The 27,671-nt window shown below is 45.7% G+C and overlaps 1 protein-coding gene across 1 annotated transcript; it reads right to left on the bottom strand.

The window, feature by feature from the left end:
- Positions 1-27,575, bottom strand: LOC121609958 (WT1 interacting protein). The gene is made up of 8 exons (XM_041941790.1): positions 25,560-27,575; positions 18,397-18,498; positions 8,241-8,308; positions 6,693-6,755; positions 6,220-6,350; positions 5,980-6,031; positions 5,240-5,308; positions 1-3,395 (listed from the first exon to the last, which is right to left on the bottom strand). The coding sequence occupies exons 1-8, from the start codon at positions 27,058-27,060 to the stop codon at positions 3,243-3,245; spliced, it is 2,139 nt and encodes a 712-aa protein (XP_041797724.1). The 5' UTR covers positions 27,061-27,575; the 3' UTR covers positions 1-3,242.
- Positions 27,576-27,671: the final 96 nt, after the last annotated feature.

Raw genomic sequence — 27,671 nt, forward strand, 5'->3', positions numbered from 1 at the left:
TTGCAGTTAGCTACAAAACCACTTTATTGAAAAAGCAGATTATGTCATCTACAGTTAAATGATACGTCCCGATTTTTAATACATTAAATAACTTTAGACTTTTTTCCATGTTTAGATAAATAGATCTAGTTTCCTTTTTTATGAACCATCTAGGTAATCAAAAACACTTAGCGATACAAAAGATATGTGACAGGTGTCGAGATGTGCTTGTTGGAACTACCAGTAGGAGAAGTCTTCTCTTTCCAAGTGATTTTTGACAGAAAAATAAAATAAAAAAAAACTAGCCTCTTTATGTACAGGGTAACTAGCTGTGTGCTATGCAATAGAAACTGAAGTAGTACTTTTAAAACAGGTGAATTAAGAGAACTTCAAAAGGGGATACACTCTGATCTTGTTGCATTTTTCTTGGGGGTTGGTATTGTGAAGACGAGTTCCAAAAAACACCTCATTCTTCAAGTATGGCACACATTACTTGACCAGAACCCCTGTACGAAGCTGAGGTTAAATGACAAGGGGAACGTCTCACTTACGCAGTCCTTTTACAAATATACAGCCGGGAGGAGAACAAACACTAATCATTATTACATTCGAATGAATCTCATCACATCAGGTTACATTAGAAAGCACTTTCTGCCTGTGGTGACCCCTGCCTTCAGTCTCTGCTTCAGTCTCTGTTTTTGACACATTCAGTAGTATTTATCCAGATCTGTGTGTACAGTGACACGGTCTGGATAAGAGCTGGGCCAGTGTTTGCATATAGTAATTGGTGACCGTTTTATTTTTGTTTGAATACCAGATGGGTGGAGTTTGCTCCAGTCAGAGGGTGATGCATCAGCTCCTGGAATATTTACTGGAACATGGAACATGTGTAAACCCCATCAATACGGTACGAGACAGAAGCCCAAACAAACACCAAGAATTAGACACAAACATCTGGAGGAAGGTGTGTGATGAATGAACGCAGTCATCAAAATCATCACTGGGTTGTAACAGAGAGAGCAGGGGTCATTGTGCTGCGCTGCCCTGCAAACACAGTGAGGTGCATGTGCCATGGCCCTGCCACAAGCACACACACACACACACACACACACGCATGCACGCACACATGCGCACACACACACACAACCAGCAAGGGAAACGTTGGGGGGGCACCCTAAAAACGCGGGCGGGACCAGCAGCTCCGGGTTAAGAGGGGCGTCCTCCCAAAACACAACAGCAGACTGTGAGACCCACACACATACCTGTTCTGTCTTAAGGCATGCGGACTAGTGGAGGTTCCTCGTAGCAACGCACTGTTCTCAGTGCTCAAATGACAAAACCCAGTGTCTGGAAAACATACCAGGAAACAGAGTCCTGAGCAGACCTGGTGCAAAAGGTATTCGCAATTGTCTGATTCCCTTTTGAGTACCAGGCGGGCCGGGTGCCACATTCAGACCTTGTCAGGGCAGGTGTGAGTGACAGAGGATGACTTTGACTTCACACTATTGGGTGATCAGAAAATCACTCATCACCAGATGACATGTGCCTCATCAACAAAAGCTTGTGAGCACTGTTTTTAGTTTGGAAAATTACACATATCACTACAGAAGTATAAATAATTTTGGCAATATCTCTGGAGGACAATCTTTACAACAGTTTGCATCGTCTATGTCATGAGCTGATATTTGATTTCTATGATGACTTACTTTACCGTTCCTAAATTACAGTATTTAAAGACTAATTTCTAAGCTCTAAGACCTGAAGCGATAACTTGTCAAAATAGTGGCACCCTTCTGAAAAGTCTTTAGAAAAGTCTAAAGATGAGGTACGCAGATGGATTGTTACATTTTGTGGGAATTAGGTTTCAGAGAACTTCAATTGCTGCTTCATTTAAGGCCCTGCAGGAGATGCAAACCAGTTCAGTTACATAGTCAAAATCATTTTTTAGACTTTTTAGTAACAACAACTTCAGAATAAATAAACTGCTGGAGGTTTAACCTAGGTGAAATTTAAAGAATGCAGAACTGTCTGTTACAGTGTGTGTTACAGCCGTCTACAGTCACTTTGCAGTTTAAAAGCAACAAATTGGTTGCCAAAAACTTGATGAAACATTTGGTACTCAAAGTGGAATAAAATAACTGCTGTTTGAGCCAGGCCTGCTCTTACAAAGCCTGTGGATCTGTGACCCACTGACACACATGAAGAGGCTCTGTGTCCTGGAGAGGAGAAATGATACAACAGACCCAACATCTTCAGAAGCTTCAGACGGCGCGTTTCACCTCTGAATCTATCGCGAGCGCAGCAACAAAAAAAAAAAAAATCTACATCTATGATCTTATGTGGAAAACATCTGCAAAATATATATTCATATATAAAAGACAATCTATGTGCATCTAAAATTTTCTTTTTCTGTCATAAAATAATCATTAATTAAGACACTGCTTGTGAATCTCTCGAGGTCTCGTCTAAGACTTCTAAGTGGAATGTCAGTCGGTCCTCTGGGCTCGTGGTGCTACGGTGCATCTGTTATTTCGGGGCGGTGCAGGGTGAGGAGCGATGAGTTAATAGTTTTTCTCACAGCCCTGTGTCATGATGCTGGGTGTCCTTTGCATAGCCTTTAGCAGGACTCCATTTCAGTGTTAGAAGCTGCACGGAGAGAGCCGGCTCTGAAGGCACAGCATGCCCGCCCGGGGGGTCTGTCCAGTCCAACCAGCACTGGAATGTAGTGGCTCGTTCTCTGGCCTTCCCGACGCCGACATCAGCAGCGCTCTCTTGATGTGACAGCGCTGGTGAATCCGCTGCGGTCAACCGCTTCGGTCAGAGCAGAGGAATGAAAAACATGGAGGGGAGGAGAGGGAAGCGAGGAGGGAGACGAGTTTGCGTTCTCTTCCTCCAGTCCAAAAACGCTCTCTTTGATGAGTGTGCAGGGGTCAGGAGGTGTGACGTCACCGGGGGGCTCTGGGTGAGCCGGCGGGTTGGCTTTCAAGGTTTAGGCACCCCAGGGGAAGGGGGGAGGAAAGGACCACAGATGGAGGAGAAGGGGAACCCTTTTTCCCAGCCCTGTCATGTGACAACAGGGCTTGTGGTGGGAGCTGCCCTGTGTGTGTTAGTCCACGGCCCGGCCATCCAGTCCAGGACAGGGACAGTAGCTCAGAGGCTTCCCTGGAACTGCTGGAGGGGGTGCGGGCCTTTTGTTTCCGCCGCTGCTGGTGTCTCGGATCACCTGGGAGGCAGGGCTCTGTTGCTGCCCACCCTCCTCCCCCTCACAGCTCTGTCACATGGAGGGGGTAGCTGGGGGGCAGATGGGCAGGGACCTGCGACTGGAGCCGGTGGATGTGGCAGCTGTGGCAGAGCAGGTGGCCTTCCAGTGGATAACAGCGGTGACCCTCTTCATCATTTAGCTGGAGACCACAGTCCTGAAACAGAAGCATAAACGCAACAAGAAGACGATTAATAACCAAAACCCAGCTGTGTTGTGCTTTTTTAACGCGAAATCTATTTAAAGGAATTATTTGACATTTTGGGAAATATGCTAAATATGAACTATAGCCACTGGCTGGTTAGCTTAGCTTAGCACAAACACTGGACTGCTAGCCTGATTCTGTTCAGCACCTCTAAAGCTCATATATTAACATGCTATATGTGAGTTCTTAAATCTGTGTGCTATGTGAAGTGTGAAAATGGCACATAACCCATTATGAAACTGCTAACTGGCTAATTGTCATTTATTCTTGGTAATGAGCCAGGCTAGCTGTTTCCAGTCCACAGACATGAGAGTGGCAGAGAGTCGATCTTCCCAACTAACGCCCTGTCGGAAAGCGAATGGGCCGATTTCCCAAAACACTGAACTTTAAGCTTCCGTCTACTGAATTTCCAGATTCACTGCTTTCACATACAGAGAATTTTCAGAAGAAAAAGGCAATTAGTGAGGCTGAAGACTGTTCTGAGCAATGACTGAAATGTGTTCCCTTCACAGACAGTGTGCCGGTTCACCCTTAGAGAGTTTAGATATCCAGAAGGAATTCTGAGTATGAAAGGAGGCGGTTTAGCACGCCTCCCAGACGGCTCATTGGCTTGTCTTGTGTATTAATTATGTACAACATTTCTTTTTAAATGTCCGTGCTTATTGACAAGGACAGAAGTGCTACAAATTCCCAACATTCATGAATGAAACATGGAAACCCTGATGCTGCAGAGGAAAAGTCCCGGGTTAGAACCTGAACACGCTGGAGGGATTGCATAAACTGACTGGCCCTTAGCCATTCTGCTGCTATCGTCATTCAGACCTGGATCAGCAGCTGAAAATGTATGATAAATGAATTTGCACTCGCTGTATCTTCTGCTCAGTGTGCCCAAAAATGTTGGAGAAAAAAAACCAACTGGAGGCACGTGCATATGCTACGGAATCTGAAAAATTAGATTCTTTTTTCAATATGTAATGAATTTAGCATCTCCAGGATGATTCAGCTCTGGACTTTACCCTTCCTCTGTCCAAACCCCCCCCCCCCCCCCCCCTCCCTCCAACTCGGCTGAATAATTACCCACTGCTTACATAATGATCTGCTCCATTTCTATGAAGTGGGAATGTCAGCCATTCAGAGAAGTCGGCCTGTCTTATGTGACTCACGAGGACATCTGTCTCTCAATTCAGCATTCACCATGCAGAAATGAAAATGCAGGATCACTGCAGGGTGAAACGTTCATGTTAAAACTTGAACTGTCGACCATCTGATGCAGCTGAGTGGCACGACGTCTGCGATTTCACAAGTCTGGTTTAAAAACAAGTCCCCAGCTGAGTTCAGAGCTCAACGCTGGAATGTGCTTTGTCAATGAGTCACGATGTCGAGCTGTAACCTTGCGCCGGTATCCGTCTGTGTGTTTTTTGTCTGTGTGTGTGTGTCTCATTCATTCCACAGCAGACTGCAGCGGTGATTCACACTCGCCGCTAAAAGCAGTCTAGTCTCGTCCCACGATTTGCAGCTCTTACCCAGGATCATTGGCTCATTGTGTCTGTGGGCCTGAGTGGATGCGCACGTGAACGTGTCTGTGCATGATCGGGTGTGTGTGCCTCCAGAGTGTGTGGTGTGTGTTTGTCTCACAAAAGCCTGAAAAGTTGAATCACACCCAGTGATGCTAAACTGACTCTAGTCAAATCACATGCACATTAGACGGCTCTTACTCATAGCCTGTGTGTGCGAGACTCTGTGTGTGTGTGTGTGTGTGTGTGTGTGTGTGTGTGTGGACAGAGGGCAGGCCTCACCTCACAGTGGTAACACTCCACATGGTAGTCCTTGTCCATAGAAACTACCCGAATGGTTTCCTCTGAGCCCTGATGGGACAAACGCACAGTAAGATCTTCACATCACATCAGTCTAGAGTCTCGTTCAAGTGCAGGTCCGGGAAGCAGCAGGTCTCAGGTTTGATCCCTGCAGCTGCTATGAGTCCTGAAGCAACACACACAACCCGTGTGTGTACAGACTAGTGCATCTTACATGTTTTTTTTCCCCACTTTTATTCAAGAAATGCTTCCTCTCAGCTTGTTCTTTTATGTACAGGAAACAGTATTTTAGATAAGTGATCATGACAGGATTTCAGAAAAGTTTGCAACTAGACAAGATAAGCTTCACTTTTATTCTAGTTTTAAGTATGTAACTTTTATCTTATGACAATCTCGCTGCTGTTGCTTTTATTTTGATACAGCGTGACTAATAAAATATATTAGTACATAGTTTGAGACACGGCATGTTAATAAAACCAAGAGTATCTAAGACCTGAGGCGCATATGTCTCACATGAAGGCCTGAAAGTCTTATCTGACCTTTATCTTTGAGTCTTTATCACTGCGCCTCTACAAGTATTCCTCATTTTGATAACTAAAACTAAAAACGACGTTTTTCAGCCCTGTTAACCAGGCACCAGCATGTGTCTTCAGTGATGTCAGTGTTGGTCGTTTGGTCGGTCAATACAGTTTGGATAGTTTGCTTCTAAATGTGTTTCTTACCTGGACTGGAAGGATGGGCTGGTTGCAGGAGGCGCACTTGGGAGCAAAAACCCTGTCATGAAAGAGTAAAAAAAATGACTATGTAGTCTGGATCAGTTCTTATTCCACATTTTCATGCACATTCCAAAGATATACCAAGACAATACTTTTCGTTTCGTGCTGAACAGTTTGTTAGGCCACATTCTGTCATGCGGTAATCTCAATTTATCAGTGTCAACAGCAGACAGGTGTCCTCCTTACGTGTGGTAGTCTTTGACACAGTAGATGTTGTTCTCGACGTCCACGGTGAAAGGCACGCCATCGAGACCCTCTTTGCACACCACACAGCGGAAACAGCCAGGATGGTAAGACTTGCCTAACGCCTGCAGGATCTGGACCCCCGCACGCGCGTGCACACAAACACACACAGAGGATAACAGTAAGACTTGGGAGTGAGGCCATGGAGGTCATGCATTAACATATAATGGGCTGCCAAAGGGGAGGCTTCTTAAAGAACACATTAAAAACATGAGGTGATATTATAATAATTATCTAAGTTTTGTGAGACACTGACAATTTGAACATTTAACATAGCAGTCTGGGATTTTATGTTTGCACAATATCACAGTAACTTTTGTTTAACACCATCATGCCTCAAGAAGATGAGGGGATATTAGATGGTATGCATGCATTCACTCTTTTCTTCATTACACGCTCTGTGTGATAAAACTCACCATCTCCATGATGAGGTGACCGCACACAAAACACTTCTCAGCTGTCTGCTGGAAACCAGAGTACTGTGGGTGAGACGACACACAGGATTTATTATACTCAGCAGTGAACTTTGAAGGATCTGGTGCCAGCGATGCAATCAGTGGGACATCTACTGGTTCACACCTGAGGCATCGTTTCTGCCCACGGCTCATCTAAAGACAGTGCCGCTGTGCTCTTTAAATTAACACGAGGGGGTTTCTTTCTGAATCCTTTGTCTTTCAGCTGACATGTTTATCAGGCAGCGGCGACCCGTGGCGTCTGATCTCATGTGCTTTTTAATGCTGACTTTTCTGCAGAAGGGTGCTGCTGTTTTTCTGCAAGGCTCAGGCCATCATATCCATACAGTTATATGCATTCACATCTGGGAATTGCCTTGTGCATGTCGGCCAGCGAGCATCTCCGCTGGACCGACTGGGTGTGAGGTGCCTTTGTGTACTACAGGAAACAAAACACCCTGCGTCACATCGATGGCTCCTTTCCCTTAAACCCCGAGCGCATGCAGATAATGAAGGTGACCATCTGCAGCTCTCCACTCCCTCGGGGTCGTGACCTGGGGGTGGAGGTGGGGGGGCTGCTAGAGGAGACATGGCTACCAGGTGGAGGTGGGAGGTGGTGATGGGCAGGGAGCACTGACATCTCCACTCCGGATCAACCATCTGCCACCACCTCCGCCCACCCCTGAGACACCCCTGGGGTGACGAGCCAGACTAGTCAGGTCTAAGCAGCATGAGGGCGGCGGAAGAAGATTAGTCTCATCCCAACGCCATCTGACCTCCAGCATCCGTCTATCACTGAGAGGCAGTGATTGTAAAATGCCAAATGGGAATTTTAGCATTTCAGATCAACAGGCTGAACTCTAAGAGGAAGCTGCCGACAAACAGAAGTGCTGACAGCAGAGGAGGCCTTCTGTTGTGAGCCTGTTTGAATCATAAAACTGTTTTCAACAATAATGTAGCAGGAACCTTTTGTGAGCTCCCTCCTCCTTAAATGGAGATCATTTTGTCACATTTAATGCAAATGTTCCTGATGACAGCATCGCATACAGCCACAGCACCCGAATCGTGCTGATCAGACATTCTTACATCTACATTTAACTTACCATTACAATACTTCCAACCGCACATTAAGGCATCATGAGTGCAGGCGCTGTGTCTGCCCTGTTAACCTGAACCAGATGGAGCAGGAGCTTGAGAGCTACAGCTGTCCTCCTCCCACTCTGAATTGTGCCGGGGAGCAGCTCATGGGGTAATTGTGCTCCTTGGGGAAATTTGGGGGAAATTAGTGTGAATTGGAGGGGTGGTGCTAAACTTCTAATTGTAGCCGCGATGTCTGTTTCCTCTGGAGGGTTGTAGAATGTAGCCTGAGATCCTAATCCCTCGCTCTCTGCCCCCCTCCCCGCCCGCCTGCTCCTCTGTCACCCCACCATGAGGCAGCGATAGGGTGCAACCAGGAGATCTGCTCATATCAGAGCAAAGAAAAATCAATCATTACACACACAGGCGACTTACCAGGAAATCCTCCTCGCAGTACACCTTCCCGTTGACATTGTAGAACGCTTTCCCCCGCAGCCTCCGCCCTGAAAAGGAAGACAACAAAATGAAATCTACATATTCAGGTATAGTTTAGCCAATGCACCGAGCACATACACTATGTGGCCAAAAGTATGTACTTTTAATTTGGGGTGGTTTTTATTGTTGAGGCTCCTTCACTCCAATACAGGCTTCAAATCTTCATGCCGCAGTATATAGTACATATGCAGCGCTCAGCTTTCAACTTTGCTGCAACAGTTTGGGACAGAATTTTCCTGTTTCAACTTGATAATGCCACCACGTATAAAACCAGGTCCGTAAAGAAATGAGGAAGAACTTCACTGGCCTGCAATGAGCTCAAACCGATCTACCCCCTTTGGGACGACCTGGAAGGCTGAATGAGAGCTAGGCCTTGTCGCCCAACATCAGTGCCCCGCCTGCTCACACCAGAATTTAAACCACAGCAAATCCAATTAAATACGATGAAATCAATTGACGTTGCGTTCAGCTTTGTTGAACTTTAACCTGCAGTGAACTGATTCAGAAACAGCACTCAGAATAACATTTTGATTTTTACGTCAACATACATCATACTGTATGCCTCTATCCTCCCTACTTTACAACCACAACAGCAGGTCAGTGTGGAGCAGATGGATGGCCGAACGCAGGCAACATCCTGCCTGTGCCTCTGCTTAATTACTTCGACCATTGATCCGAATAGATTCTCAGCCCATGCACAATCAATACAGCAGGCTGCTTTCCAAACCTCCCCCAAAATCTCTCCTCTTCCCTGCCATTGTGCGCTGCTCACAGACAGACAACAATGGCATACCGGAGGGAAGATGTCCCTAACGAACAATCGATAAGCATATTGAAGCGTATCGGTTTGATTATCCACTAAACTCTTTGGTTTGAGATACAAGATGCAACCATTGCTGCTAATATTGAGTTTACTCATACTTCCATATTATTATCAAGTGGAAACTCTGCATCTTTGCAGATTTTAGGCATCACTGCGGTGGTCTTTGCTCGCTATTTTTTAAGGCATGAAAACAATTAGTAGTTGCAGTTCTACACCTTGCAAACACATCCATAGGAACATGCCCACCCCACAGTCGGCCCAGGTTCAGCATACTGAGCCTCCAGCTCTGAGTGTGAAGGCTGAATTCCTCTGGGTGAGTCCTCATTCATCAGAATCCAAGTCTGAATCCAATCTAAAAAGAAATTCTGCTGCGGGCTGGCTTCTGCAGCCCCCTGCCATGCACCCCTTACAGCTTGCCCATTCAAATTCATTTAACAGCAGCGGTGTCTCTCTGGCAGCGCGATGACTTCACCCGAGCCTGGCAGATGAAGCACACGGATCTCATAAATCTGCTGGATTAGTCAGATGTAATTGTCGTCCCGAGCCACCATTGATTTTTATGGGTATCCCAGCATGGGAAATCTGCCCCCCTTCTTTTTAACACTGAAATTTATGCAATCGCCGTATTTCACACACAAACACGGTGTCACAATGGTGGGAGATGGCAATGCATTAACACCCACATAAATGGCTGAAGCGGCCGAGGAATGCTGTCCACACAATAGGTGAGACTTTTAATACTTTGAGACTGAGAAGCAATTAGCATTTTGGTAGCGTGGAGCAAATTGAGGAAAAATCAGGATGGAGGGAGAATGGCATGTGAAGCAACTCTTAAGAGACGCTGCCTTCAAAACCAAGAGTTGGGAGAGGCTGAACTTGCAGGAACAGTGAGATTATAGTGAACAGTGCAGCAGCAGGGGCTGCGAGGTGTTGCTGTGTGCTTGTCTGTGGCCTCTGCTCTGGAGTTTGGGGTCTGGAAGGTGAAGACAAAGGCCCCAGCGCTGATGACTGTGTGGAGCGCTGCTAGGGGAGCGGGCCGACTGAGCAAACGGGGACATTCTTTCTGCCTGAGGTCACTAGCTGGTCCCATTCAACCCCCCACACCTCTCCAACACCCGCTCTCTGCCCGCTTCCCTCACCGAGAGAGGGAGGGGGAGGGCTCCATGCCTGCCTCTCTCTCCTCTGGCCTTTTGTCACCAGACAGAGAGCCTGAACCTCCTTGCGGCGCTATGTGATAGAACCAGGGGCTCCGTTTACAAGTTACTATCAATCTGCAGGTTTTAAAAAGCCAAATGTAACACTTCTTTAACACGAAACAGAGTCTCCTATTACTGTCTACCTACAGTATACTTTAATTATAACTGGCTGAAAAACACAGAAAATGTAATGAATATATAGTATGTTAAGTTTTCTCAGTCAAAAACTGACCGATTGGGCCTAAAGGAGCCAGAAAAACACATTATGTATGTGTATGCGCAACAATATCAAAAAATTTAATTGACCCTATTAATTGTAACTTGACCGCAAAACAATTAATAATGACATAATATTAACTGATTTTCTCCTCTCGCTTTAGTGGCTCATTCTGTAGTCACAGTGTTGCTGTTGAAGCTTTAAGGCCCTGACCTCTGCATTTTGAATGATGGTGTTGCCATGGAAATGAGTGTTGGTCTGGTGAAAGAGGACCAATGTATCACCATGGCGAAGGTTTCATTTGGTTTAATTTCCCCTCTGGTATAGCAGTTGGGTTGAGCATGTTCACGCGTACGAAACTGGAACACACTTGTTTCCACTTCTACATTTAGCGGTAGCAAAGGAAGCCTGTATGATTCTCCACGTGTTTCAACCATTGGAATGAATGAGGGGCTTAGAGCCTTGGCTCATGTGGGATATGTGGTCTTTTCCACGGGTACTGAAATGAAATCATAAGTAGCTTTTCAGCTCTAGCTACGACCTTTAAAAGAGCGGTTAACATCCCAGAGAGAGTTCTATTGTTATTGTCATTGAGCAAGGATGTTCACCATCGCTTTCAGTCTCATTTTGTTTCTTTTATTCCCTTAAAGAACTGATCAGACTCTCTTACTGCATCTGTTGGAAAGGTACAGGTACAACGATGATCCTCTGTATTTGATTCACTGACAATGTGATACATGCTTCGCCCTGACCGAAGACTTCCTGGTACCACTTTATCCAAAAGAAACAAGTTCTCTCAATCAAAGTTTGATTGGTTCCATATATAAATGGTTACGCTTTGGGTCAAGGTTGGGGTTCAAGCCTGTTCATCTGAGTGAAGGTGACAGGATTTCGTTATATGCAGCTGAAGATGAGGGTCTACCTGTGGGGCTAAACTATGGGCAAAAAATATCAAGGCATTAAAAACACAGCAGCCACTTTGGCCAAAAAGTGCAAACTTCTTCTTCTATGGTGAGTTAAGGTGCCATCACATGTTCACTAGTCAAATGTTCGCTCCATCACTCAGGCTGGAGCTCATGTGAATGACAAATTCCTGACTGGGTTTCAGCTGTGTTCAGCTTTGAGGGAAACTGTGTGACCTAGAAGCATCTTGTGTTAAAAAAAATTAATGGAGGAGTCATTACTCTGGTGTTGTGCTGTGATTCCTTTCTCAGTATTTATTAATTACCTACATAGAACTTGTCACATCGCATTTCCTCAGGTGCCAAGTGCAGGATAGTTTTGTTTGACTAAATGATGGTTCCTTAAAGGCCCTGCACGCCCACACAGGTGTCACATCAGGTCGCCCAACTTCATGGAACAAAAGCAATTAGGGCTGTCACTTCATAGTCTAAATTTCTATTCAAGGATAAGCAGCCCGTTAAAGTTGTTTCAGGCAAAGGCGTTCATGACATAAAATGGTCTAAATATGGAGGTGAACAAGGCTGCTAATATGTTTGCTACATAAAAAAATATTCCCATCAAACATTTTAGATGGTGATCCACTGAGACTTTTTGTTTAGAAAGATGGCCAAATATTGTTTACATTACAATCCACATTACCAACGCTGCTAAAAAAGTGGGTCATATCAGGTCACATTCCATGTACAAGTATTTGTCAGCTTCCTCTTGGTCAGATGCCGGTCGGTGTGTGTCAACATGTGATAACTCTTCCTCTTTTCCTCTCTTTTTCAAAAGTGCTCATCTTGCAGTTTTCATAACTCTCATGATTTGAACTGTAATCATGGCTGACAAACCTATGCCACAAGGAGGCCATTTAAACACTGAGTGCTGCACAGGCATGATATTTTTGCCACTGCCTGATTGACCAAACGAGTGGTTTACAGTGGGTGCTGGCTGCTGCTGAAACTCTACAAGCAATCACACCTCTTATTCTGGCTGTGCAATCAGGTTGATTAGTCAAAATGTGCAACAGCTTCTGAGCGTCCAATCGCAGGCCGGGCATGCCCGCATTCACGTCAACATCAGGTTTCATCCGTCTCAGGCTATGGCCACTCCAGTGCAGACAAAAGACGCTGTTCAGTGTTTTCGCATCTTTTCCTAAAATTGTGCCGTTCACACTAATTCTTTTTCCATGGCTTCGTCTTGCTGTCACTGACAATAATGAGAGGTATTGCTCTTGCTGGTGGGATGCGTCACTCAGTCTCTCTGTTCTCTGTCTTTGGCAGAGGAACCAGAGCCCTGGCCAGCCTAGAAGGACAGATAAATGTGGTGATTTGCTCACAAAGGAGCTTCAAACTGATTTTTTACACCATGCAATGACGGGCCTGTGCAGGCCTGCAGTCTCAGTGAGATTTTTGGAGAATTTTTGGTGAAAAACCAGCCATGGAAAGCACAGCACAGGCAGCAGTAAGCATCTCATCCACCATAAATGATGCAGTTCCCGATCGGTAACACATCACCATGTTCTGACCAGTAATTGCTGCCACGTCCCTTGAGCCAGCAGAGGTAATATTGAAACCAAAACACACATATTCCAGCAATATTTTAAACAATGCTGATTCCTAAAAAGCTGTGATGCTGTGTAAAATGTAAATAAAAACAGAATAGAATCATTTGCAAACTGAGTTTACCGATAACAGTTTTGCAAAGTGTACCTGAGCCCATGTAGTAACATCCTTTATACAATACAATATACAAGTGTTCACAAAGTGGTGAACCTCGCTCCATCCTTGCTTGTGAACGAGCCTTTCCAGGATGCTCCTTTCATACCCAATCATGATACTATCACCTGTTACCAATCAACCTGTTTACCTGTTGAATGTTTCAAACAGGTGTTTTTGGAGCGTTCGACAAATTTCCCAGTCTGTTGTTGCTCCTGTCCCAACTTGTTTGAAACGTGTTGCTGCATATATTTACAAAAATCAATGATGTCGATGAGATAAAAAATTCAATATATTGTCTCTGTACTGTTTTCACGTGTTTATAAGTCAAAAGGGATTAGGACGTTATCACATTCTGTTTTATTTGTTTACCACAACTGTTTTGGAATCGGGGTTGTATCACGCTGTGATTCCAGTATAGTTATGCCTAACTTGCCAACCATAGCTGGGAAAGAGGTGTCATCTAATGGTCCAATGTTCACCACAGAAGATCTGAGGTCCCTTTTCACTTTCCAAATAGATTTCAGAGGCATGATTGGGGGACATCATGAAACCTGTTTGATATTTGCAAGAAATTTTCTGAATGGACCAAAGTGGACAATGAGCAACAGCTCTATGAGGGTGTAAAAAACACAGCACAAAGCTGGTGTAGCCTTTGGGTTTGAAGTACAGCTGTAGGGGAAAGGCTGGTGGAAATGTGGCAACAACTGCAGAGGATAAACATGTCTTCAACTGTGCAGAAAAAGAAGAGATGTGAAGAAGAGGGATGCGTTTGTGTGTGTGGACTGGAAAAATAGCGTTAATAATATCCTAAGTCTGCCATGCACTGTTGTTTTCTCATCTTGTAGCCTGAGTGCTTTTGGGAATTGAAAGCAACAGGCTGTGAAATCTCTGCTAATGTATTTTTACATGTTTCAAAATTACACAAAACTACTATTGACAACTCTCCCAGCACCACTAAATTTGTGGACAGCGGACTGACATGCGGCCATGCAGCAGATGGTACAGAATGTTATTACCAAAGTACCGACTAATGATGAGGTATTGAGTGGCCATGTGCATGCACAAAAGCAGGGCCGCAAAATTTCTCATGCAGTCAACTTTTCATACCGGCAAAAAAAAAAAAGACTAAATAAAGATTAATCAATTGTGAAAATAATATTGAGCTGCAGCTCAAACCGAGGGCTGTATAATGGCACATGTGCCTGGCGCAACACATCTCACAGCCTCCAGTTATTCATTAAAAGAAGAGGCTTCAGGTCCAAACAAACCAGAAAGGTTAAATTGAGGTGTCAACAATACAATAATGATCCTGGTTTGTTAGCCGTTGGCTCACTGACAACCTGCTAATAGTTAATATCTTACAACCACTGACTTTTAGAACTATACTATTTATATAGTCTGAATTTATTTGAGATCTCCACAGAACACTTGAATGTTAAAGATGAACTTAACGTAGTTTATATGACAGCTTACACAGTATTGCTTTACTCTTATCACAATCCAATTATTTCTACTAACGCTGCTATAATTAGTGTAAACACGCTGTATGACTCCAGCTGCCAAACACAAAAGAACTGAACGGCCCTTATTTTTCAGCGCTCTGATTTCCGCTGCTTGGCAGATGCAACTGGTGGCGGTGAGAGATTGGAGAAATTCAAGCCCCTGAGCTCTCTTCTCCTGCCGGTGCTTTCGGAGGCCATTTGGATTGCTGTATCACACAAATGAGTCATCAGCCTTGCGGTTGACAGTCTGCTCATCCAGCCTGAAGCGGCGTGTTTTTGTTGTTTTTTTTGTTTTGTTTTTTTTTAATCCGAAGAAGGCGTGCTTATTTTCAACTACACTCTGACTCACAGTCACACGGAAATATAAATTCACTCCAGTTAAAGTGCATTTCTGTGGGAAAATATATTCAGTGGCAAAATGGGGAAAGCGAAACTTCTTCTGCTCCAATTAAAGCAGCAGAAGGACACAGATACCTCGTTTAATGGCACTTTAATAGCAGCTGTGGAAGCAGGAAGCACTGTTCTTTAACATCATGCAGAAAAATGTGCCTCAGCAGATGCACGTATTTAACTTTTGCTGAACGTGGCTAGTGGACAAAAGAACTAGATATAATATTCAATGCAATCTAAACTGAAATGATCCCTAGAACCCTGAAACAATGCCCACTTGAGTGCATGTGCCTGCACACGTACGATGCACTTCTCCATGCATGTGCCGTTTAATGCGAGCCCATGCCAGGCCTGCCCCCTCTGATAAGCAGGTCTGGTACACTTTGTGACTGTCTGATTGAGGTCCTCCAGGGAAGGCCGGCTGAAGTGGAGGGGGGTAGTTTGCATTCTTGGCCATTTCATGAAAAAAGGGTGCAACCATGGGAGTAAGCCAAGAGGAGGGCTCAATTATGCATGGTTAAACAAAGCCCAAGGCTACCAGCGAGCAATGTCTCAGCAAACTCGGCCTCACTCTGGAGCTCCAGAATCCAGGAGGACCCTACTCAAGAAAAAAAAAAAAAAAGAAAGAAACCAAAAAACAAACAGGAACATAGGAACGTAGATCCTGATAAATCACTGGATTGTGTTATGACAAGTGCAGGCACTTTGAAACTAAACTTCTCAGAGGCCTTTAAAACACTGTTTAAAAGAAAACATTCCCATTCACATGAGGTCAAATGAGACATCACAGAGTTTACGTTACCAATAAACCATCTCGAGAGGCGAGATGGCCTGTGAAACTATCAACCTGCGCTCAGCACAAAAAAAAACGACTTGTTAACTAATCCTGGACGTGATTTCTCCAATAACCGCACCAATAATTCTCTCAGGAGCTGTCTGTGGTTTCTGTCTAACGGCAATAAAGTCCCACAGAGCTATATTATGATGTAATTACCCCCTCCCCAGAAATAATGCAGGCATTCTTTAAGAGTATTTTTAGACTTCAGAGGAAATTATCTGGTTGTCTTACAAATACAGTACGTTTGTTTGAAAGATCCACAACTTTGCTTCATTCCGTCGCTGACAGCAGTTTTTTGAGCACGGCTTGCTAATGACTCTTAAACAAACCCTAAAACACCGCCTCCACCCTAACCAGGTCAGAGGCTACTTTTCCACCGCAAACCCCACAACTTCAGCAACTGGACACTCAGCATCTGGCCCCTCTTTCTTCAGACACACAATAAATCGGAAAGTATGTGGCTTTGGTTACATGTAAATTATAGGCGGCCCTTCCAGAGCCAGAGGGGGTGGGGTGCGGGATCAGTATCCATGTATGCCACACATATGAATGGAAGCAACCTGGCTAAAAAGCTCTCTCCCGACATCTTCCTCTTGTTTCCCCGGGAAACAGGAGAGGAGGGTTGGAGTCGGGTGACAAGGACGCCCGAAACACACACACACACACACACACACACACACACACACACACACACACACACACACACACACACACACACTATCTATACTGTGAGCTCAAGAATAGATTTAATTACAGCCTCTTAAAGGCTAAATAATGTCAGCATTTTATTTCTTCGTGGCATTATTAGCTCGTTCCTGCTGCCGAGAGAACTGAGCTGCCCTGTTATCAGTCTTCAGGCCGCAGGATCTTTTTTTAGGCAGCAGATGTTTTGATCTCCGACTGTAACGACTGACAGCGAGCTGGTGATACTAATGATGATTTTTCAGCGGAGACAGCAGCCGGCTGAAGCTCAGAGCAAGGTTGTACAAAGAAGCACGGAACTGTGGAGACAGAGAAGGTGGGAGGCTGGACACAAACTGAGGCAGAAGCACTTGCAGACATTTTACCCATGGTTTGCTACGTTTTCTGAAATTGCCTGATACTGCGTAAATCATGGGATGTATCTGAAGCACGGATGCATCTGAGGCATTACGCTTGGTTTTCAATCACCTGAAGAGCACTGAAGCATGAAGCGGCAAGCTAACAAACATTTAGCCTGCAGACCTTCACCGCCTACATCTCTGTTTTTTGTCAGCAATTCAAATGTGTGTGATGCTGCGCTCACTGAAGGCTGGAGAAACAATCAACCAATCAGGGCTTTGGAGGAGAGATTAAGAACGGGAGCATAATTTTCCTGGGCTGGGACCAAACAAATGGCCACAAACAGGCGATAAGCTTGGATGAGCTCCACACAGCTGTACGGGTTGATATGAGTCGACTTACAGATACAGATAACTTTTAAATCAGCATATTTCCTCACTCTGTGAAAAACGCTGACAGCTCATAGCAACCAGCTCTACAGCTGCAGACCAGAGGTTTTCAGACAGTGAGGGAGCGCTGCAGAGTGTTGCACGGAGGGAGAGATACGAGGCAAAGATAATGCCTGAGATTGGTTATTGTAGTTTGCCCTGACAAATTGGCCCGCTTATCAGAGGCTGCAGCTGCAGCAGCTGTTGTGACACACAGCTCATGCAGACAATTAAGGTAGTTTAAAACCATTAGGGCCTGAATCCTGCAATGTGCGTCAAAATTCATACTCCTCACAGATGCATGATACACAGATTTTTAGATTCAGGATGACTAACGCGCTTATTTCCCATGTCAGTTGTGAATAAATGTTCATAAATCCGCTTCAAATACAGTGAAAATGATGTTATGATGAAAGAGGTAGGCGGTAGCTCGCCCGCAGACCTTGAAAACCCCTGGTGCAAACTAATAATGACATCTGCGCTATTCATTGTCGATACGCTACGGCAAAATATCACCCCCTCCAAAACAGATGCTGGGTAATGTGAAGAGAAGACAAATGGCCACCAAGTCTATACAGTATCTCTGATCTATCAGCCTGCTCTCCAAATATAGACAGCAGCGCGAAGAGCCAGCTGTGAGTACCAAATCATATGTGGCTTCTGACATTTCTAACCTGCTACCTACAGCCACACCATGGAAATGTCAGAACAGTCAAAAACACACTTCATCACTCCTTGTGATGTTTAAAGTTAAAACCAAAACGTTCAACAAAGGTTTCAACAGACAATGCTGCTCTCAGCAGAATCTGTTTTCAGGCACTGGCAACAGCCGATGTTGGGAATGGACCTCGCTTCAGGCTGGCACCACATCGGCCACTATGAGAATGGTTGTGTCACATGCCGGACACATGGAGGTGGGTTACCGTCCACACTCAGACTGAACGATGAACCACTTTACTATTCCGTCATTTCACTGAATTGACAGTTTTACTTACCACAGGAGCAGCAGGTGAAGCAGTTTGTGTGATACAGGTTCCCCATGGCCTGGCAGGCTTGGCTGGCTCCATACACACCCTTCCCACATTTGACACAGATACCTGTTAGGGACACGAGCACAGTTAGCCTACGTTCTGTATCCTGAGCAAAACACTTGGTATGCAACAGCAAAGTAAGAGCATCCTACATCCAGCATGGAAAGAAAATCTCCCGGGAATTGTTTCAATCGCTTGGTCTTCATGAGGTTTTAACACTGTTAGAATTACACATTACTCTTTGGCCCCAAAGCAAAGCATTGTGCGCACACTGGTCTACCTCTGCTTTATGACTAATCTTACGTTTGTACCATTCAATGAAGATATTTTCTGCTGTATGCACCATTAGAATCAAACAATTGCTGGATGTACTGGCGGCCCTGTTGGAGCTTTGCTGGAAAGCTGATCAAAAGCATCTCTACCTAAGCATGTGTTTCAAAAAAAAAAGGCTGAGGGGGAATAACTAACTGGTTACAAATGTCATCACTACTGGACTTCCAGATGCAGATTTCACCCCCTGTTCCCAGTGCAGCTTTTGAAGACCAACATCACAATGAAATTCAGATACATTAAAGCTTGTCAAGCTCTGAAACACAAAACATTCAGCAGCTATTACTGATGCACAGCTGTGCTACTGGTTGAAGGTTAAAGATGTGCGACAGCTTTGCACGTTTCAGTCTGTGCTATGAAAGCACTATTTCTTAAAGTGATTTCCATTCCAGTTACACACATCTAACACAAACTTCTGCCATTTCCATGCATTACATCACACTGTCTGAAGGCACACTACTTCGGGAGAGCTGCTGATTATTTTAAAATACCACTGTCAGGAAACGCAGTGGATGTGAGGCGACTCTCGGGACAAGGAGGCCAGAAACAAGTTGCATCACCAACAACTTAGTGCTTCTCCTTGTTACCGGGATCAAAGCTGATGCAGGGCAGGCAGGGTCAGTGACGTTTTGCACCCCTGATTTGACATTTTAGAGTATTTTGAACATTGCTGGGAGTCCATCTTTATTCAAGTATGCTATAAAACACGAGGATAGGGCTGTTTTTCCCACTCTTCTACTATATTTTGGGCGTAAACAAGATTTTAGAAAGTCATGTCCAAACTCCTAAAGTACATCCCCGCTCCATTTCTTTTTGGATTATCGAAAATAATGTAACAAACAGCCTTAAAGCTCCTAAAAACACTATTTTAAATCTTAAGCATTTCTTGCAGTGGGAAACAATTGTGAAATTGTGACAATCAAAAGTTAAAGCTAAAAAACGCATAAATAGTTATTATTTGTTGCGAACTTATCGCTCTAAATCTCAGCTCATCGGCTTCATCAGGACAGTGTGGGCATTTGATTGATAATGCTGGCAACATAAGTGAACGACTCCACTATCGTAATCAGCTACTGATTCAAACCTTGCCGACTGTTCCAACTTTGGAACTGTTGTGGAACAACGTTGGAACAACTATTCCAACTTTGGCACGGTTGTGGAAAATGCTGCGTTCTTGTAGGACTCCAACACTCGACAAGGTAATTGAGAAAATGAAACCAAGTGCAAATATTCATTATTTCTCTGAAACAATAATGATGACACAGCCTTGGTGTCCTTATTGGTAGCTATAGCCCGAACAATACTGATAGTGTGCTCTGTGAGGGCTGCATGGTGATGGCTGGAGCATGTCTCATGCTCCGTGTTTCATATATTGGCATCTGGGAGCTTCACAGTACAGCCGACGCACTGAGCAGTTCTACTGCAGAGAGAACACCAGAACAGCAGAAGTCATCAGGGAAGGGACACTTTTAAATCATCATTCACTTTAATGATCTGTCTAAAAAGTCAAACGACTGCCCGTCTGATTACAGTGTTGCTCTCTTACCACTCAGGTGACTGTCAGTCCCACAACACTGTCCAGAGGATGAGTGATGCTACTACATAAGCGTGAATAAACTAGTTACAAACACTATTAGGGCCTTTAGTGAGGAAAGTAGATAAGGGAAAAAAAACAAAAAAAACAGTGGCTTAGAAGTATCTGGATGCAGCGGCAGCAGACTAACGATCTCCAAACTCTCACGCACAAGACGACCTCCACTGGGGTCACATTCCTCAGGGAGTGCAGGGTCAAAGCCTGAGTGGGGTGAGTCCTGGGTCACAGTGCCCACAGGACACAAGATCTCGCAAGATCCCATCAGGGAGCTGCTCACCAACCACCCCCACACCCCCACAGATAAATTATTACTTATCTTTGAAATAATTTTTCAGAGCAAGGACACACCTTCTGTGACATAATCGTGGAATTCCCTGGCTATCTGAAGCCTGATTTCCCTCTCACAACAGCTCCGGTGCAGCCTGTGACATTGTAAGAAACAGATAAAGGGCAAGGGTACAAGAAAACCACGCAGAGGTTCCATGTGTTCCCTTTAAGTCGGAGGTGTTTGCACAAATTAATTCATTGGCAAAGTCAAATATTGGCGTTTCCTTTTGGGACCTGGGCTCATGACTTCAATCATGCACTCAATGAAGATAACAGAATCAAACAGGCGATAAGACGGAAAGATCTTAAAAGAATTTCTCCAAAATAAAAGTCAATGATGGTAAATGAAGCTGGGGGAAAAAACGCAGGTGTGTGTATGCTCTCCATGCTTTTACCTTAGACTAGAAAACTACCCTGGGTTCTCGCTCAAACAGAATGAGAATGAATAACATGAACTGATGCACATCCTTTCTTTGAAATTCCTGCAGCCCTGATGTGGCTCCTGGTAGTATCTGGTTCAACATAGGCAACCTTCTGTATGTTTTGTATTCATCCCCTACAGCTCAGCACACCTTGTTAATAGAAAAGCATTTTATAGACTCAATGAGGCCACGACTGTGAGTAAAAATGCCTTCCTGTAGCCTTTTTATGAGAGCATCATCCACACACTGAATCTCGCTCCCGGTAAATCCCACACGCTGTGTTTTGGTCAGATAGCATTTAGCAAATGTTAATTAAACCTTCTTTTCTTTGGGCCTTTTCATTAGAGTTTTCCTCTTGATTTCTGCAGCTCAAACAGCTTTTTTAAATGTTAGAATGTTCTGTATTGTATGAACCGCAGGAGCTCAAGGTGTCTTTAAAAGCAGATAATTCACACCATTCATAATTACCTTATTAATTACAGCCTAGTACTATGCTACGGCTTTGTTGTTTTATTGCTGCTAGTTCCACTGCTTCGTATTCTATTCTAGAGTGATTTGTGCTCGTCACTTTTCCCTCGCCTCATACAGCAATAAAACCTCAACTCTTAATCTACTATTATTGCATGTGATTGGTTTGTAATCGTCAATGCTGCCTCTCTTGTGTAAGCGTGCAGAGTTAATGAGTGTTACGTTTAGTGAGGCCAGATCCAGGCAACGACACAGTTCCTCCATGTTCTTTTGAGGTGTTTCTCTCTTACTGCATCAGGGCTGCACACTTCCTGACACAAACTCCAGACTTTTGTGACTAATCTAAACTCAGATGACAGTGCGTGGTGTAAATGTGAATCCCTGCTACGTTCTTTGTGTGCTGATTTCTCTACTTTGCCGCCTGTCGCACTTGTACAGGAGGACCACAATGTAGCCTTGACACAAAGGTTATTTCCAAAATTTCAGATGAAGCAACCAGGTACAACTGAGTCACTGCACATCTGTCTGCATGCCACAGTCACTGACTTGCTGCATTATACAGTCGGCAGCCAGTGGACATGATGACAAAAACGTGGCAGCAGATTTTATATATCAGTATACGACGATGTCAGAAACATAAGCCAGATGTGCGATAAGTATGTACACAGATAGCAGGTGTGTTTTTTACCCCTAAGCCTCATGTCAGCATGTGTCTATTCTTACGCACAACTATCTAGCGTCATGAAGAGGAGTTTCCTCCTCTCTCCTTCCTTTCTTATGTTTTACTTCTTTTGCACAGAATAAATCTACGGCTGTGCAATTACTGACACGGCTCTTTGGCTTGGACTCCACTACCCAATAACGGCTAAACTAAAAAGGGAAGATTTATTTATGAAGCTACATCGATTTACCTTCTTTACTTTGTTCTGGTTCTATTCTGGTTGCAGCTATCCTGCAGTTTCTTAACAACTCCCCAGCATGTGCCGGAATGACTGCCAGGATTTCATTTGTCAACATGGTAACGTTTTTTTTGTCACGGGAAAACTGCTGAAAACATAAAAATCAGCATGTGATTTGTTTTGATTTCCACACAAACGTTACAAATCCTGAAGTGTCTTACGAGGGAGGATGTGGTTATCATCTAACAGGACGGCGGGGGAAATCTCTGAAGCACTCTTGTTGTTCATTTAAAGCAGGATGCTGAATCCCTCATGTGCCCATTTCAAAACATGACCATGTGGCAAGGACAGGATGTTGTGCATTCACTGGGGTTAAAAATAAAACGCCATCGCTTGATGCACAGACATCGCTGCACCTTTGAACTGAACGCTGTTGTTCAGATCAAGCCCTAATGTTTGGCTTTTCAACAGCACAGCTCAATGTGGGCTTGTTATTGTGCCAGTGAGAATGCTTTTTAACATCTGATGAGGCTGGTTAGTATGAGTCACTGTAAAAAAATACATTATTCTCTAAGAAGAAAGTCCAGAAAATGTAGCATGGAAGATCAAATCTTCACATCAGAATTCGGATTCTCTGATGTAATAATGATATAGCATGTGGCTGCACTCTATTAATAATAATCATTCACTTGAGCAAGTGCTTCAGAAACACACTTCATGTTCTACCATCACTGAACACAACACAGAACGTGCTGCGAGTTGTAAGAAGGTTTGCACAGCCCGACTCATGAAACTTTAACGAGTGCTCGGTGTGTGACTGACTTCTTCCAGCACAATATCAAACCGATCTCCAAAGATACAAGAAGGCTGCATGAGGAGTGTCGACGAAACAAATAAAAGGTGAAATGTATAGAGGGGTCGATTGCTGGTTTTTAATTTTTGGAACCAAATGTGGCCGAACGCTTATAAATCTCTGCATATGAGCGATTTGGTTGCTGCACATGGAGCAGATTCATGGACCTTTCCAGCACAAAATTACCATGGCCCTCCAAAAACACAGCACTTTACTTGAAAATCTGCAATAAGCACATAGCTTTTACAGCATCAAAGCCTGGAAAGGCAACGTCATCGCAGGAGAGAGGTCTTCACTTGTGAGACATCTGAGAGCATTTGACACATCAGAGGATAATTAACGCTTAAAACTTAACATGAGACTTAAGAATAATTACACATCTGAGGTCGACTGCAATTCGTGCATGGACAGTACATACAGAGTCAAAGTACAAATGTGCCAGTGTGCGCTTGTCCACAAGACAGCATGTGTGTGTCTGTGTCAGCCATGTGCATGACTACTGCCATTATAATTCTGGGCAGGTGATCAGACTTGACCCCCACCAACTATGTCTGGCCCGCCAGCCAAGATCGTGTGCCAAGTGTCTGGTGTTGCCCGACTCCCCACTGGCTGGTTAATGAAGGGCTTCGCAGGGGAGTCAGGCCAGGGTGGTGGTGCTGGGGTAGAGGGGGAGGGGGGGTGAGGGGTGGGGTGGGCTGTGCCTCCCCTCTGCTGCTTCAATTGCAAGCCTGTATCGAGCCAGCTGTTGATTCACAGCTCCTTCACCACCACAACAAACAGAGGCCACACAGGGGCCAGCCGGCAGAGCAGAGCCAGGCAGTGTGGGACACTGGCAGGCAATGCTGCCCCCCCCCCAAAAAAAAAAGAAGAAGGAAAAAAAAAACTAAAAAGCTCCGTCGATCAATTTCTCCACTGTCGCTACGGAAACAGAGCTGTCTCTATTGGGCTCGGCATGAGGAGTGTCTGACTGCATTCTTCTCTCTCCCTCCTTTTCCTTCCTCTCTCCATCTCGATCTGATTCCACTCTCTTGCTTCTCTCTCCACTATCTCTCCCCGCCTCGCCGTCTTCCTCATTTTCTCCCTCCTGTCTTCCACGCTCGCCTTCTCACCTGCTTCTCTGTAACAAATCAACAGCTGCCTCAGCCTCACTCTGAGCAAGTGCACCGGCTATAAAACAAGCCACTGTTCTCTGGCTGCAGCCATTTGTCTGGCTGCTAATTCAAAGGTAGACAGCAACTTCCTCAGCAGGCTCTCTGTGGCTGTGTTACTGCTGGGGAACAGGGCACATTCGCGCTCACAGTCCCTAATCACAAAAATGTGCCACAAAATGTCCAAATCAGGCAAAAAAACCCAAAAATCACTGACTACAATACACATGCCTTTGTCCAGAGGATAACTCCAGAACAGATCCAGACTGCACTGCTCTGAATGATCGCTCTGGCAGAACAGAAGGCTCCATTCAGTGAGGTGCAGCGCTGTGCAAATGTTAGCTCTGCCAAGACAGAAATTAGTATTGCCCTGCAAAGCCACTCTTATCAGCCACAGAGGGACCTGTTAGCGGTAATGTAGCTATAGTGGCTTACAAATAGACTTTAAAGATATGACAGACCTTTAAATAACCCCGTCCTGCACTGAAAAACCCCAGCAAACACTATGCCTTTCAGCTCCAATTTTCAGTAAGTGCTCGTTAGTGATACAGAGAAAGCCACACGTGATATTTCACAAGTACTGTTGCTATGTTCAATTGCTGCCATGGAAAATGCTGTGTATTCAGTGGAACAACAAGAAGCAATAAAGGGAAGTGTTTGCTTTTTGGCCCATTGTTTTGGATTTGAAACGTTCTCTATCTGTACGCGGCCAAAACCTTCTGCAAAGATCTTCCAGATACCTGCGAGGGCTGAAGCATGCAAGAGCAGTGTAGAGGCTGGAGATGGGCTCAGAGCATCAGTGCCTCACTGAGGAGAAACTGTATGCCGGGTGAATAATATGCTGGTTTGACTGATCTGGAGCTGAGCTTCTGTGACCAAATGAGGTGTTTTACGTCAGTCAGGCACCAGAATGCTTTGAACTTTAGGTTCTGTTAAGTCTCAAAGGTGAAATCACAGTGGTTTTAAACTGATTCTGCAAAAGATGTTTGTTTGTTTGTTTGTTTGGGGGGCAGTCATGTCTACTTGCAAGTTTGGAAAAGGTCCAAAGGTTTATTTGAAAACAAGCCTGAAATGAATATGACCTACCAAAGTATTCCTTTTTCATGTGCATCTCTAACTCCTTTTCCAGCTCCAGGGTGAGCGCCTCCAGCCGTCTCTCCGCCTGGCTTGGCCCACTCTCTCGACTGGGGGTCACCTGGTAGGGCAGCTTAAACCTCTGGCCTGAGGAAGCTGTTTTAGTGGACATCCCGTAACTGAACGATGATGGCGACCCAGCGACCATCTCCGCAGTCCCTCCCGTCTGAGCCGACTGCTGCGGGGGCTCCGGCACCGCCGAGAGTCCCTGGAGATGGATGCGATTTTGGATCCCGTTGGCGTCCCCGAACTCCTGCAGCAGCGTGTCCTCGTGCAGACTGCTGCCCAGCATCGATGACCTGGGCGAGGGCAGCTGCAGGTCCGGGTACGTGCTCATAGATCCCCTGGAGCTGCGGGAACTTCTGGAGCTGTGACTGGAGATGCTGGACCGGGGACTGACTACGCAGTTTGCGGTGGTCCCCGGTCTTGCGCTCCCGTCCTGGCTGCAGATGCTCGACCGAGGGCTCGCCAGCGGCGCCGCGTGTAGGATCGCCCCCTCCAGATCATGGTTGACCACGGGCCCGTACCGCGAGTCCGAGTAACTGGATCTCGGGCTGGTGGTGAAGGAGTACTGGCTCGCCGTGCTGGACCTGGGGCTGGTGTGCCTCTGGTCGTAGCCCATGCTGATGCCGCTGGTGCGGTTGCTGCTGGGCTTGCTGCAGCAGTCACAGCTGTTGAGGCTGGCCCGTGGGCTGGAGTGTTTACTCGTGTCGCTGGCGGTGCTTGCATAGCTGGATCTGGGACTGAGGACACTGTTGCCCTCACAGTGAACTAAACTAGACCTGGGGCTCGTGTACCTGTCCTGACCCGGGACCACCAAACTAGTCCGCGGGCTGCTGATGCTCGACCTCGGGCTGGCATGCTTGCTCTGCTCCTGAGAGGACAGAGAAGACGCGAGGCTGGACCGGGGACTGGTGGCGTTATACCTCCCGTCGTGGCTGCTGGTAATGCAGACACTGTTGCACCTGTTGCCGGGCAGAGCCACCGGCTTGTTGAGAGGCACGCCGTCGAAGGTGGAGCCGGTGCTGTATCTGTGGCCCTGTACCTCCAGAGAGTATCTCCTGTGCCTCTCGGACGCGCCGGTGTAGCACGGCAAAGCCACTTCGGATTTGGTGCAACAGCCCTCCTCACTGTAACCCGCGTCTCTCTGAGGGGCGCAGAAATCCACAGGCACGGTCCGGCTGCAGTTCACGGGGCGCACCGGAGCCGCGTTGTACACTTTATTCCCAGACGTGAAATTCTCCACTGTGTGATGCTGCTGGTGGAGCACAGAGCTGCCATTCATCGGCGTACTTTTATGCTCCGCTACCGCCGGAGCCGAAAAGTCTAAATCGGGGCTCATCACCAAGTCTCTCCTCGCGTTGAACATCCCGTCTTTATACGCATCATAGAGGGAGAGGTCCTCCATCAGTTTGCTGGCCCGGAGTCCCAGATCTTCCTGATAGTGTTCCATGTTGTGCTCCCGAGGCGAGAAACAAGTTGAGAGTGTGCTCCGCTCCGCGAGCCAAACGAGCGAGCGCCGCGGAGCACTAATTGCGTTTCACATGGAAATCAAAACAAATCGCCGCGGTGCAGCCGTCGCTCACTTACTGAAAAGCACCAACGGACACGGAAAGCTGCACCGTGTGCCGCATCGCCTTCGTCTGCTTTGCCCCCTTCGCCGAAAACACAAACGCTTTCTCACAGTTTCAGCCGACAGGGATACGTTTGTCAACTTCAGTTTTTGTTAAGTTGAAAGGTCTTTACAGTCAATGGCGCGCTGCGCGGAGGAATTTCCCCTTGTTGGTTTTTCCTCTACTTTCGCGTACGGTCGCTGTGGCAGAAATCAAAGTAGACTGGATAATCGCGCACGCCGTGAATATCCGTCGTGTTTAAGTCCGAGCTCACCAAGCGTCCATAAAGCCCAATAAAACACGTTTTCCACCGGGGACTTGTTTGCGTAAAAGGAATGCGGGGATGGAGACGGGATGCGCTGCGCCTCTCTGGAATGTGGTTAATGCTGCAGAGAAACAATGATTGCGACCAACTCAGCAAGGGGCTGCCGGCTCTGAAAAGAGAAGAGTT

Source organism: Chelmon rostratus, chromosome 1 (genome assembly GCF_017976325.1).
Source record: "Chelmon rostratus isolate fCheRos1 chromosome 1, fCheRos1.pri, whole genome shotgun sequence".
In the NCBI taxonomy this organism is placed as follows: domain Eukaryota; kingdom Metazoa; phylum Chordata; class Actinopteri; order Chaetodontiformes; family Chaetodontidae; genus Chelmon; species Chelmon rostratus.